The sequence below is a fragment of the Artemia sp. Qi Xiang Cuo genome, chromosome 5 (assembly GCF_049724085.1).
Source record: "Artemia sp. Qi Xiang Cuo chromosome 5, ASM4972408v1, whole genome shotgun sequence".
Lineage (NCBI taxonomy): Eukaryota > Metazoa > Arthropoda > Branchiopoda > Anostraca > Artemiidae > Artemia > Artemia sp. Qi Xiang Cuo.
The window spans coordinates 29,797,640-29,809,578 of record NC_142798.1 but is presented as its reverse complement, the minus strand read 5'-3'; the positions used below and the strand labels follow the sequence as shown (position 1 = coordinate 29,809,578).

Here is an 11,939-nt window from a genome sequence, read left to right as displayed (position 1 = left end):
AGGGTCAAGAAATTCAGTATTGGCAAGGGCTGGTTTTAAATTCTGCTACATTGAATCATTATAATCAGGTTAAACCTAGTTTTGGAGAGGAAATTTATTTTAAATTTAATTTATCGGCTAGGATTTTATGTTGATGGATTCAGCTTAGGGCGAATCGCCTTCCAATCCAGAGTAGACAAATGGTGTTCGACAGGGGGATAGTACATCCTGATGGTCGGTACGTGTGTCCTCTTTGTAGGGATGAGGACGAAGATTTGGACCATTTTCTCCGAAAGTGCCCGGTGCTCTCTGATTTAAGGGAAAATTACTTACATGGGATTGTTTTGCTGCTTCCAAATATCTTACAAAATAGTAATCCAACAACAATATTTCGTATTGGTGCGTACATAGAGAAGGGATTAAAAAGAAGGCAATGTTTTTACAATTAATTATTATTAATTATATGGAATTAAAGTTTTTTTTTTTTTTTTTGTATTTTAACAGAAGGTATTTTTCTCTATGTATTAATGTTAATTTGTGTTTGTAATTTGGTCTGTTGTAATTTTTCTATTTTAATATTTTTTGTGTGTATATGGCTCTTGGGCTTTTTGAAATACACGATCTATCTATCTATTCTCTTCAGGATTATTTCTTTGCTAGGTAGGATAATAAAAGAGGCAAATATAAAAAAGAATGCATGGTTTCGTTGCATATTCCAAACTAATACTTTGCTTCCCGCCAGAAAACAGTTATATTCAAAAGCAGTCACATGATCAAGCTGTATAGAAAGAAGAAACAAATCTATCCAAGTTCCGATCTGGGATTGTTATTAATCATTTTGGATCCGACTGCAACTAGGCAAAAACAGAAGAGGTTGTTTTATATGGGTCCAATTAAAGGAGCTTTTGAGTGAATATACTTGGAACCTAGTCAAGTCTGCGACTGCACTATACGCAAGTTTTTTATGATGAGAAACTTACCTTGCGACAGCCAATATTTTGTTTTTTGCCAATTTATTTTAAGCCCGGCTTTTGCAGCTTCTTCCTGCAGGACATTCAGAGCATCTATAAGCTGTTCTTCGGTGTTGGTAATGAGCACAAGGTCGTCTGCGGAGTCAATGTCGGTTAGAGGCAGAACTTGATCTCTGAATTGGAGGCCAAAGGGCCTAGACGCATACGAGTGTTTTCCTTTCTATTTTTTCAGTCCTTTGTCTTCTTTTTTTTAACTTAGGTTTGTGCCATATGTTGAGTAATTTCACCATCTAAAGGAGTCTCTTAATTCTTGGCTTTTTAGCAGCTTTGTTCAAATTCAAGTGTTCCTGTTTTTTTTTTTTTTTTTTTCTAACGAGGTAGTTTTTTTATTTTTTTGATTCCACGTTAAGAAGAATTTCAGGGGTGGAACTAAAATTATTTCGGTTGTGTATGCCTTTTAATTTTTCAACGTCTTTGCTTAGCTCATATAGCTCTTTTGGAGCCTTTAAGAGACCCCTCTTCCCTCTCTCCCTTTGGTTTGGGAAACAATGCTAAATAATAAGTACACAGGGGCAACATAAAAAAAAGCTAATACATTTATTTTTCAGCTCACGAATCCACCGAACAATCCTCGGTCAGGATTGTTTGAGACATTTTACAGTTTGTATAAAGAATTGGATGCCAAAATTACTGTTTGTACAATTTAACACCATTATTCATGAGGCTGTACGTACTTTGCAGCCCCAAACGCGCAAGTTTTTGCTATTTTGAATATTAGGCTTTTTAAGTTAGGTTTCCTCAACCGTTGACCCAATACCATTATGTACAGTGAGAGAAAAGAAGCATAAAAGGGCTGTTGGGTGCCATCAAAATCAGTTCTGTCGCTTTAAATGGACACTTAAAATAAGAAATTGTAACTGAATGAGCCCTTTTCTTACTTTCTACAATCATCCGTTCTATAAAACGATACAGCAACAACAACAAACAAATCAGTATTTACCAAGTTTACGCCATTACATAGGCTCTAATATAATCATGGAACACGTATAGAAGAACATTCCAAAAGAACATAAAAATAAAGTATATACCTGAATGGAGATAATGGCATTATAGCCAATTTCGTCTGTCGAAGATCATCTATCATTATAAATGCTTATTAGAGTACATAGCGTTGAGCCAAAAGGCCTGATACAAATGGCAAAAAATATCCAAAGAAAAATTAGCAAAAATTCAATATTTAATACTTGATCTCTTAAGGCATCCATTTGTGAAATGACAATGTTGATTACTCCAAAAATCCTATTGGATAAGGCATGTAAAAAGGAATACATTTTTAGCGAGGGCAAAACTAATAAACCACAAAAGACAGATTAGAATCGAGAAGAATAAAAGAGAAATGGAATAAGAAAAAGAGTAAAATAGGAATAAAATAATAATAATATTAATAATAAAAAGAAGAAGAATAAAAGAGAATAAATCGAGAGAAGTGGCTCATTAAAAAGACAACAGTGATCAATCAGAGGAATTAGACAGGGAGACCCCCCCCCTCCCTCCCTCCCTCTTTCCCCTGAGTACGCACAGGCGTACTATAAAATTACCTATCTAAATTTTATTCATATGGCATAGTTTCCACTTAGAGCGTTATCATATAAATTCTTCCAGGATCATTTAATATATTTGCTCCTTGTCAGGTGGATCAAATAATTTTGGCTTCACTTTTCTTCTTTATAGTTAGCCACTTGACCACTGACAGAATACTAAGCTATTGCTTGAGAAAAACATTATTAAAAGAAGGTTAATATATAAAACATTGATTTATTAAAATTTCACATCATGAATTGCGATTTATATATAAAAAAAACAATATTACAAGAGCAATCATCGGGCATGGCAGTTTCACCGGTTTCAGTCTATTATGAGATCTAGACTTAAGTGGCACGATTAGATTACAGTTTTTTTTTTTACCTCGAAGGAGGTGAAGGGTTCTTAACAAAAAGTCAATTTGGAAAGTAATGGTTTAGAGCCCTTCCAACGGTTTCAATAAGAACTGGTTAAAACAGACATGACACTACACCATGGTAGAACTTTCCTTTTCAGATAATTTTGAGCCGTTCATTTTGTTTTTCTTGTAATTGAAGTCTGAATCTTCACTATTCATGTTTTCTGTGATGTTAGGATAGGACTCCATCATGTATTCTTGTTCCATAACTAGTTTCTTGTATTTCCTAGGAGAAAATACAACAAAGTATAATTTAAAGATAGGTACAGGTGCGATAAAATTACTTATGTGCTAACACGACAACAGAGTTAATACTAGGCAAAAGTTATTTATCTTTTTTTCTTCTATATTACACAATCAGATACGGTACAATAAAGATCGCAGACGGTAGTCCCCACCGGATATAATTTAGATCTAATAGGCCCTTCTGATAGATGCAGGTAACAAGAGCGAAGTTCTTCCCTTATTTGAGGTTTGATTGAGCACTGACATCGAAAACTACACTTATAGCTGCTGGCCACGTTTTGACGACTGAATTACATCAGCCTGCCTAATAATTAGGCTTAATAAAAAATAAAAACTTGATTACCCCTCGCAAAAAGGTTGCAACAGGTGTACACCATAAAGAGTTACAACTCTAAGCCTAGTTCTCCCATTCCATCAAGTTCTGTTGAGGTTTGACATTCCCTTCTACCAGACCTGCTTATGAAAGAACTAATGCACCCACCCCCCTCTTTCTACTCTCCCACAGACATCAAACAAGTCCTAACTCGAAAGAAACACTACCAAGACACTAAGTGTTTTTTACTGACTCAGTTTGGTTGAGATTCAACAACCTCTCTTTTATATATCCTAATGGCTAGAATGCGCCTACGCACAATAAGGACAACTAGGACATATTCTGTGACTTCCTACGAAGTTCAGTTGGACCTGGACATTCCCTTCTAGTAAATGTGCTAAAGGCATAAATTCAGCAACCCCCGTTCTTCTGCCCACTACAGAGATTCGACTGAATTCAGACTTTCGAAAGATATTTAGGAAACTAGCTCTTACTCCCCACTCAGATTGGGTTAAAACATGACGAATCCTTGTAAAAGATGTCTTGATGACATCTTCTAGCAATGGTGCTGATTACAAGAATTCAATGACACTATTACAGAAATAGGCTCCCTACAGAAATCGAAACGAGCCTGGACTCCCAAAAAACATATTTTGCAGACTAACTCTTACTGCCGCTCAACTTGGTAAAGTGCACAAACAGCACCTCAACTGCTATTTTTGGCTAAGTTTCGTCGATGAACAAATCTTCTTTTGGTAAAAATCAAGGAGATAACAATTTAGGCACCCCTGAGAGCGCCCTTCTCCCAGAAGCATCCTTGGTCGCAAACCCCTAAAAGCAAAACTAGGACACCAGTTTCTATCTTTCATCAAGTTTAATGGAGAATGAACAGCGTTGTCTAGTGAACCTCCTGATACCAATAATTTAGGGATTCAACGCTTTTCCAGAGGTTGAATCCTGTTTTGCCCCCGGGAAGTCCTAAAACTAAAATCAGCTGTCCTTTTCCACCAACATGGGTAGAAATCCGAAAACCATTCTGGTACTAATTACAAGATGAATACCTGTCCTTTTCGCCAGTAAATTTGAGGAAATGTCAATCAAACAGTTCGTGGTAACGAACTGTAAGTAAGGAGCGACCCGGCTCAATGGTAACCAAAACTAGAATACAGAATTTTGATGCCAATAGATACATCAAAAGAATCAGATTTTAATGTTGATTTAAAATATATATGTTTCATCAAGTTTAGTTATACCCATCAAAAGTTACGCGCCTGAGAAAATTTGGCTTATTTTAGAAAAAAAGGGGAAAGACCCCCTAAAAGTTTATAGAACCTTAATGAAAATCTCACCATTATATTCAGCGTATCAGAGAACCCTACTGTAGAGGTTTCAAGCTACTATCTACAAAAACGTGGAATTTTCCATTTTTTGCCAGAAGAAAGATCACGGATGCGTATTTATTTGTTTTTTTTTTTTTTTCAAGGGGTGATAGTATCTACCCAGTTGTCCTATAATATCGTGGGAGGGCTCATTTGGACGGAAATTAAAAGTTCTAGTTCCATTTTTAATTGACAAAAAAAAATGGAGGGCAACTAGGCCCCCTCCCACGCTCATTTTTTTCCCAAAGTCACCCGATCAAAATTTTGAGATAGCCATTTTGTTCAGCATGGTCGAAAATATTGTAACTTTGTCTTTTAGGATGACTTAATCCCTCGAAACCCCCAGGAGGAGGGCTGAAAGTTATGAACTTTACCCAATGTTAACATATAGTATTGGTTATTGGGACCCGGCTCAATGGTAACCAAAACTCTAGAAAACGGTATTTTGATGCAAATAGATACATCAAAAGAATCGGATTTGAATGCTCATTTCAAATATATAAGTTTCATCAAGTTTAATCCTATCCATCAAAAGTTACGCGCCAGAGAAAATTTGGCTGATTTTCGAAAAAAGGGGAAAAGACCCCCTTTAAATTTATAGAACCTTAATGAAAATCACACCATCATATTCCGCATATTAGAGAACCCTACTTTAGAGGTTTCAAGCTCCTATCTACAAAAATGTGGAATTTTGCATTTTTTGCCAGAAGAAAGATCACGGGTGCGTGTTTATTTTAATTTTTTTTTTCACAGGGGTGATCGTATCGACCCAGTGGTCCTAGAATATTGTGGGAGGGCTCACTGGAATGGAAATTAAAAGTTCTAGTGCCCATTTTAAGTGACCAAAAAAATGGAGGGCAACTAGGCCCCCTCCCACGCTCATTGTTTTCCCAAAGACACCTGATCAAAATTTTGAGACTGCCATTTTGTTCAGCATGTTCGAAAATATTATAAGTATTTCTTTTAGGATAACTTAATCCCCCGAAGTTCCCGGGAGGAGGGCTGAAAGTTATGAACTTTACCCAATGTTAACATATAGTATTGGTTATTGGGAAGTATACAGTACAGACGTTTTCAGGGGAGATTTTTCCTGGTAGTGAGGGGGGGTCGGGCAGGGACGTACGCAGGTAAGGGGGCGTCCGGGTCCGGGCCCCACCGAAATCTCACGATTTTTTTTCATTTTCCCACAATTTTCTGATTTTTCTCACAGAATAATGGGTTTGAAGGATTTGGCCCCCCCCTAAACGAATTGCCCCCCCTCCCCCGAAACAAATTCCTGCGTACGTGCCTGGGGTCAGGGGTTATGTAGGAGGATCTTTCCATGAAGGAAGTTTTCATGGGGGAAGGGACATTGCCATGAAGGGGACGCCGGACTTCCCAGCATTATTTAAAAAAAGATCAGAAATTAAATATAAAAAAAAACAAGTTTTTCAACTGCAACAGCAGCAACATCAAAACTTTAAACGAACAGAAAATATTATATATATGATTGGGTTCACCCCTTAGTCAATACGTCACTCTTTAATCCAGATGTTTTTTAGTACTTTCATAAGAGCTATTTATTATAATTAACGGCCTTAGTGATTAAGCAGTTATTTTTAAAGAATTGGAACAAAATTCGAACTTTCGCTTAAAGAGCAAGGTATTGACTAGGGGGCAAACCCCCTAATATACCTTTTGAAAAAATATAAATATAGAAGTTCGTTACGTAAGTTAATTCGTAAGTTACGTGTATTTATTATTAATAAAAACGTTCGTAAATAAAATGAAACAAGTTTCGAGAATGTCATTTCACCAAATAAAAGTAAATTAATATGAAAATTTTGTTTTAATTCTTCATGTACTGTGAGCCAAGATCAAAACCTGTATTTATTCAAAAACGATCAAAAATTAAATAAAAAAAAACAAGTTTTTTTAACTGAAAGTTAGGAGCGACATTAAAACTTAAAACGAACAGAAATTACTCCGTATATGAAAGGGGCTGTTCCCTCCTCAACGCCTCGCTCTTTACGCTAAACTTTGACTTTCTCACAACTCTATTTTTTTTAAAAAATGCAAAACTTTGGCGTAAAGAGCGAGGCGTTGAGGAGGGGGCAGCCCCTTTCATACACGGAATAACTTCTATTCCTTTTAAGTTTTAATGTTGCTCCTTGCTTTCAGTTGAAAAAACTTATTGTTTTTATTTAATAATATTATAACACGAAATAAATTTCTCAATGAGACAAAAATTACGAGATTATTTTTTTCGTCAGATTTCTTATTATAAATTTTATCATTTAGGAAGACAAATAGTTATCAGATTTTACATGTACTAACCTTGCCGCTCCTCTCCATAAGCAGCACGTTGCTACTGTCAGCACAAGCAGAACTAAGCTTGCACCAGTGGCTGACCAAAATGCAATCTGAACAGGCGACCGAGGTTCCCACCAATACTATAAAAATCGAAGGATTAATAAGACACTGAACAGCATAAATTAAAACCTGCCCCCCCCCTCTCTCTCTCTCTCTCTCTCTCTCTCTCTCTCTCTCTCTCTCTCTCTCTCTCTCTCTCTCTCTCTCTCTCTCTCTCTCTCTCTCTCTCTCTCTCTCTCTCTCTCTCTCTCTCTCTCTCTCTCTCTCTCTCTCTCTCTCTCTCTCTCTCTCTCTCTCTCTCTCTCTCTCTCTCTCTCTCTCTCTCTCTCTCTCTCTCTCTCTCTCTCTCTCTCGACTAGAAAAGAACACTGATCGACTAAAAAGACGCAAAAACTCAATAATAATCCTACAAATACCATTTAGTCTTTCCTTTTTATCGATTACCAACGATTTTCTCACGTAACTAAATAAAAAGGACAAGTTTTTTCAACTGAAAGTAAGGAGCAACATTAAAACTTAAAAACTTTCTTCCCCCATGAAAAATTACTCCATAGAAAGATCTTTCCACGTAACCCCCGCCCCCCCCCCACCAGAAAAAATCGACCCTGAAAACGTATGTATACTTCCCAATTATCAATACTATATGTAAGCAATGGGCAAAGTTCATAACTTTCAGCCCTTCCCTCGGGGACGGTGGGGGATTAGGTTATCCTCAAAGACATAGTTATTACATTTTTTGACTATGCTGAACAAAATGGCTATCTCAAAATTTTGATCTGGTGACTTTGGGGAAAAAATGAATGTGGGAGGAGGCCTAATTGCCCTTAAATTTTTGATCACAAAAAGGGCACTAGAACTTTTAGTTTCCGTTCAAATGAGCCTTCACGCGATATTCTAGGACCACTGGGTCAATACGATCACCCCTGGAAAAAAAATAGATAAACACGCATCCGTGATCTTTCTTATGGCAAAAAATACAAAATTTCACATTTTTGAAGATATGAACTTAAAACCTCTAAAATAGGGTTCTCTAATATGCTAAATCTGATGGTGTCACTTTCATTGAGATTTCCCCCCCTGTTTTCGAAAATAAGGCAAATTTTCTCAGGTCCGTAACTTGATCGGTATTGGAATGGTAATACCACTGGTACCAAATATTGGATGTGGAATGCCGCCTGCCACCACTTATTGGTGTGGAACGGCTCGCGGACACCACTAACGTAATGTAAATATAGGGTATGGTAATACCCTATTACGGTATACCCTGTTCCAGGGTTGGTAATGTGATCGAAAGGTCAAACGGCCAAACTCTTGCCCACGGGTGCCCCCACCTGGGCCACCCCTGATATCTCTAGCTATCTCTTTGGAGGGTAAACGAGCTCCTCTGTCCATATACTAGTAACGGTATTTCTCGCGAACTCTTTTCCTACCCTGCCTGGGCTCCCTGAAAAATAATCTACACGGTTGTAGAAAATAACTCACATGTATTCTTCCAAAGGTCACTTGACAAAACATAGATATATCAGCTCTGGAAAAACAGACTCCCTAAACGGGGTCTCAATGTAGACTACAAACTAAATCACTAGTTCTATACAACAAACTTTGCGTAGGAGTGGACCTTAGATTGGCCCTGGCCCATCCGCTAAATTAAAGTTTAAGCCACTGGCTTCTTTTGAATAATATTATCTTTCAATGGCCCAGATCAGCCGAACAAAAATAGATTTTTAACCAAAGCCTTTACCTATTGCAAAGCTACAAGCTCAACAATGGGACTTTAACTAATCACTGAAAATTGTACTAAAGGTAAATCTAAGCAAATGTAATTACGGAAAAGAAAACGGGTCATTTATCTGAAAAAAGAAAAGAACAAGGGGCAAAATCCAAACAATGGCTAAAAATGAACTTGATGAAACTTATATATTTGAAATCAGCATACAAATCCAATTCTTTTGATGCATCTATCGGTGTAAAAAATCCGTTTTTTAGAGTTTCGGTTACTATCGAGCCGGGTCGCTCCTTACTTACAGTTCCTTACCACGAACTGTTTGATATCTTAAAACTGATTTAAAAAAGTAATAATAATAAAAGAAAAAACATCTCTCAGAAACTAGTGCAGTAATAAAGGAATACAATAGAAATATAATATTCTATAATTCTTTGATCTTCAGAAGCGGGGCCAGCAGTAGAAAAGCGCTTGGAAAAAGTGATTGTACAGCAATATAAGAATTTGATGGCTTAAAGTTGAGCTAGGAAACAGAAATAATTTGAGGTTTCGTAGTTCAAATGCTTTTAAATGAGATAAAAATAATGGGCGTAAGAAACCAACAATCGAGAAGGGTTACAACGCGAACGTTACGAAAGTAGTCCCTTTTTGAACTAGAAAGCCTACGTAGTATTGCAGCCAATATCATAGTTGTCTAATGGATTACGTAATTTTCTCTGTGGTACCAGCTTAATGTCTAAATATTACGTAACTCATATGGTCTTTGGGCTGGAATTTCCCAACTCTAGATTAAAATTACCTCAAAGAAAGGCCTGTAAGTTGACACGGGGTATCCAACAAGAGTGGGCATATACTCAGACCAAAATGCAAGTTCAGTTTGTCTGTAGTTGCTCTGCATTGTTGAATTATTTGTCCACATTTCCACAGATTCCGTGTATGAAGTATTTATAGCCAGATATCGTAAATCACCAATTCTGGCAGGAAACCACTTTATCCTCTGTATTGCAGCTGGTGTTGGGTTACTGAAAAAAAAGTACAGATCTATAAATATATTAAGAAGTATCATTAGAACTCATGTCCTAGTTCTTTTATTATCGTGTATGCAAGCATGCATGTTTATTCCTTTTTTTAGTTTATTTTCTTTTAATATCTTATTGGGCGTATTTTATTCCAGTGATATCACCATATTAGTACTTTAGAATTGCTAATATCTAACTAGATACATCTTCTTATGGCGAGAGTTCAAACAGGAGTGTACTTTGAGAGAGGTGGCACGAGCTTATAAAAACACAAAAATAAGAGAATTACATTTAAAAAATGGAAAAAGGATATCGAGAAAATCCTAGGGAAGAGGAGGGGGTATGCAGACATGCATAGCGATTAATAGCAAAACGCCAAAGAATGGAAGAATGACCAAGAAAGAATGGTAAGTTCTCACGAAAAACTTGACGTTTCAGGGATGAGATCAGAGTTCCAAAAGATCAACTCCCCAACAGTGCACAGCTTGTTTTGGGTATATTTATTTCTGTAATACAACTCTTGAGATACGTCTGAAATAAAACATACAACTCTAGTAATTATTAATGTCATACAGCATCAAAAGATGGATGTCTATAGCCACTAACGACTATTATAGAAAAGTTCTGGCGTTAAATATACATAATATGTTCTATTAAAACAACAAACATTTTAAGTACCTAGACGCATCATTTCTCAAATTGGGGGGGCGACCCAACTGGTATTGAGATTTCATAAGGAAGGGATCACAGTCAGTCAGAAAAAAAACATGAAAGACCAGATCTTTTATTTCTAAAAAATTACAATTTACATAAAAAAAAGAAATAAAAACTTAGAAAATGAAATAGTATGCGTCAATCAGTAAAAAATGAGGCAATTTGCCTCTTCTGATGGAATATATACTTAGGCTCAAATTATCATGTAGACCTTAGAGATTATCTGGTGATATCGTATTTATTGTAACTAAATCTAATATAGCTGTGATGCATGCTGTTATTTAACTTCAATTCAAAACGTATGTATATGAACAAATTGTTGTTATGAATATTGTCCCAAGTAAGATCTTATTTTAAAGGCTCCTACCAAATTTAATTTTCACGCCCTAAAGCGTAAAGGACCACCAAAATACCATAAAGCATAAACGACCAAGCGACGTCAATATCTGAATTTCAGTTCGTGTGTCAAAGAGCACGTGATAAGGAACTGCACGTAAAGTTAGTCTCAGTTAGTTTTGAAAGTGCGCATCGAAAGTTATGAGCCTGAGAAAATTTCAAAATTTTTAAGAAAGGCGGAGGAGGGAACAACCCCAAAAGAAACAGTGATCTTGATGAAGATGCAACCCTCAAATTCAGCGTATTAGAGAACCATGAAGAAGAGATTTCAAGCCCCTTTTCCAGCGCAATAGCGCTGCCAAAGTAAAGAACGATGTTGGCACAATGTATTATTTTTATTTTTCTTGGTCTTAGACCAGGGCACTTCATATCGAAGGAGGTGTCGTAGAAACTTCAAAATGGCTCATTCGATTGGAAATTGGAGTGACTAGTGCTCTTTTTAATAGTCGAAATTAATTGGAGGGCAACTAGCCCCCCCCCCCCACACCCACCATTTCCCGAAACACATCCAATCAAAATTTTGAGATAGCCATTTTGTTCAGCGTAGTTGATTTTCTGATAGAAAATATATTTTTGATGAGGCCACTCCCCCAGAAGCTTCAGGGCAAGGGTTTTAAGTTATGCCCTGAGGGCATATAAGAAAGTTGTTGGCACAATGTATTATTTTTTTCCTTTAGACCAGGGCACTTCGTATCGAAGAAGTTGTCGTAGAAACTTCGAAAAGGGCTCATTCAATAGGAAATTGGAGTGGCTTGTGCCCTTTTTGATAATCGAAAGTGATTGGAAGGCAACTAACACCCCTTCCACGCCCACCATTTCTCCAAAAACATCCAATCAAAATTTTGAGA

The 11,939-nt window shown here is 36.8% G+C and overlaps 1 protein-coding gene across 1 annotated transcript in view; it reads right to left on the bottom strand.

The window, feature by feature from the left end:
- Window positions 1-2,745: 2,745 nt before the first annotated feature.
- The window catches only part of Gli (carboxyl ester lipase-like protein Gli), a 154,166-nt gene continuing 144,972 nt past the window's right edge, over window positions 2,746-11,939 (bottom strand). Inside the window, exons 10-12 of the mRNA XM_089089480.1 lie at window positions 9,762-9,984; window positions 7,204-7,319; window positions 2,746-3,175 (exon numbers count right to left, since the gene is read on the bottom strand). Coding sequence (XP_088945606.1) covers window positions 3,019-3,175; window positions 7,204-7,319; window positions 9,762-9,984 — 496 coding nt within the window. The 3' untranslated portion in view covers window positions 2,746-3,018. The remainder of the gene's footprint in view (window positions 3,176-7,203; window positions 7,320-9,761; window positions 9,985-11,939) is intronic.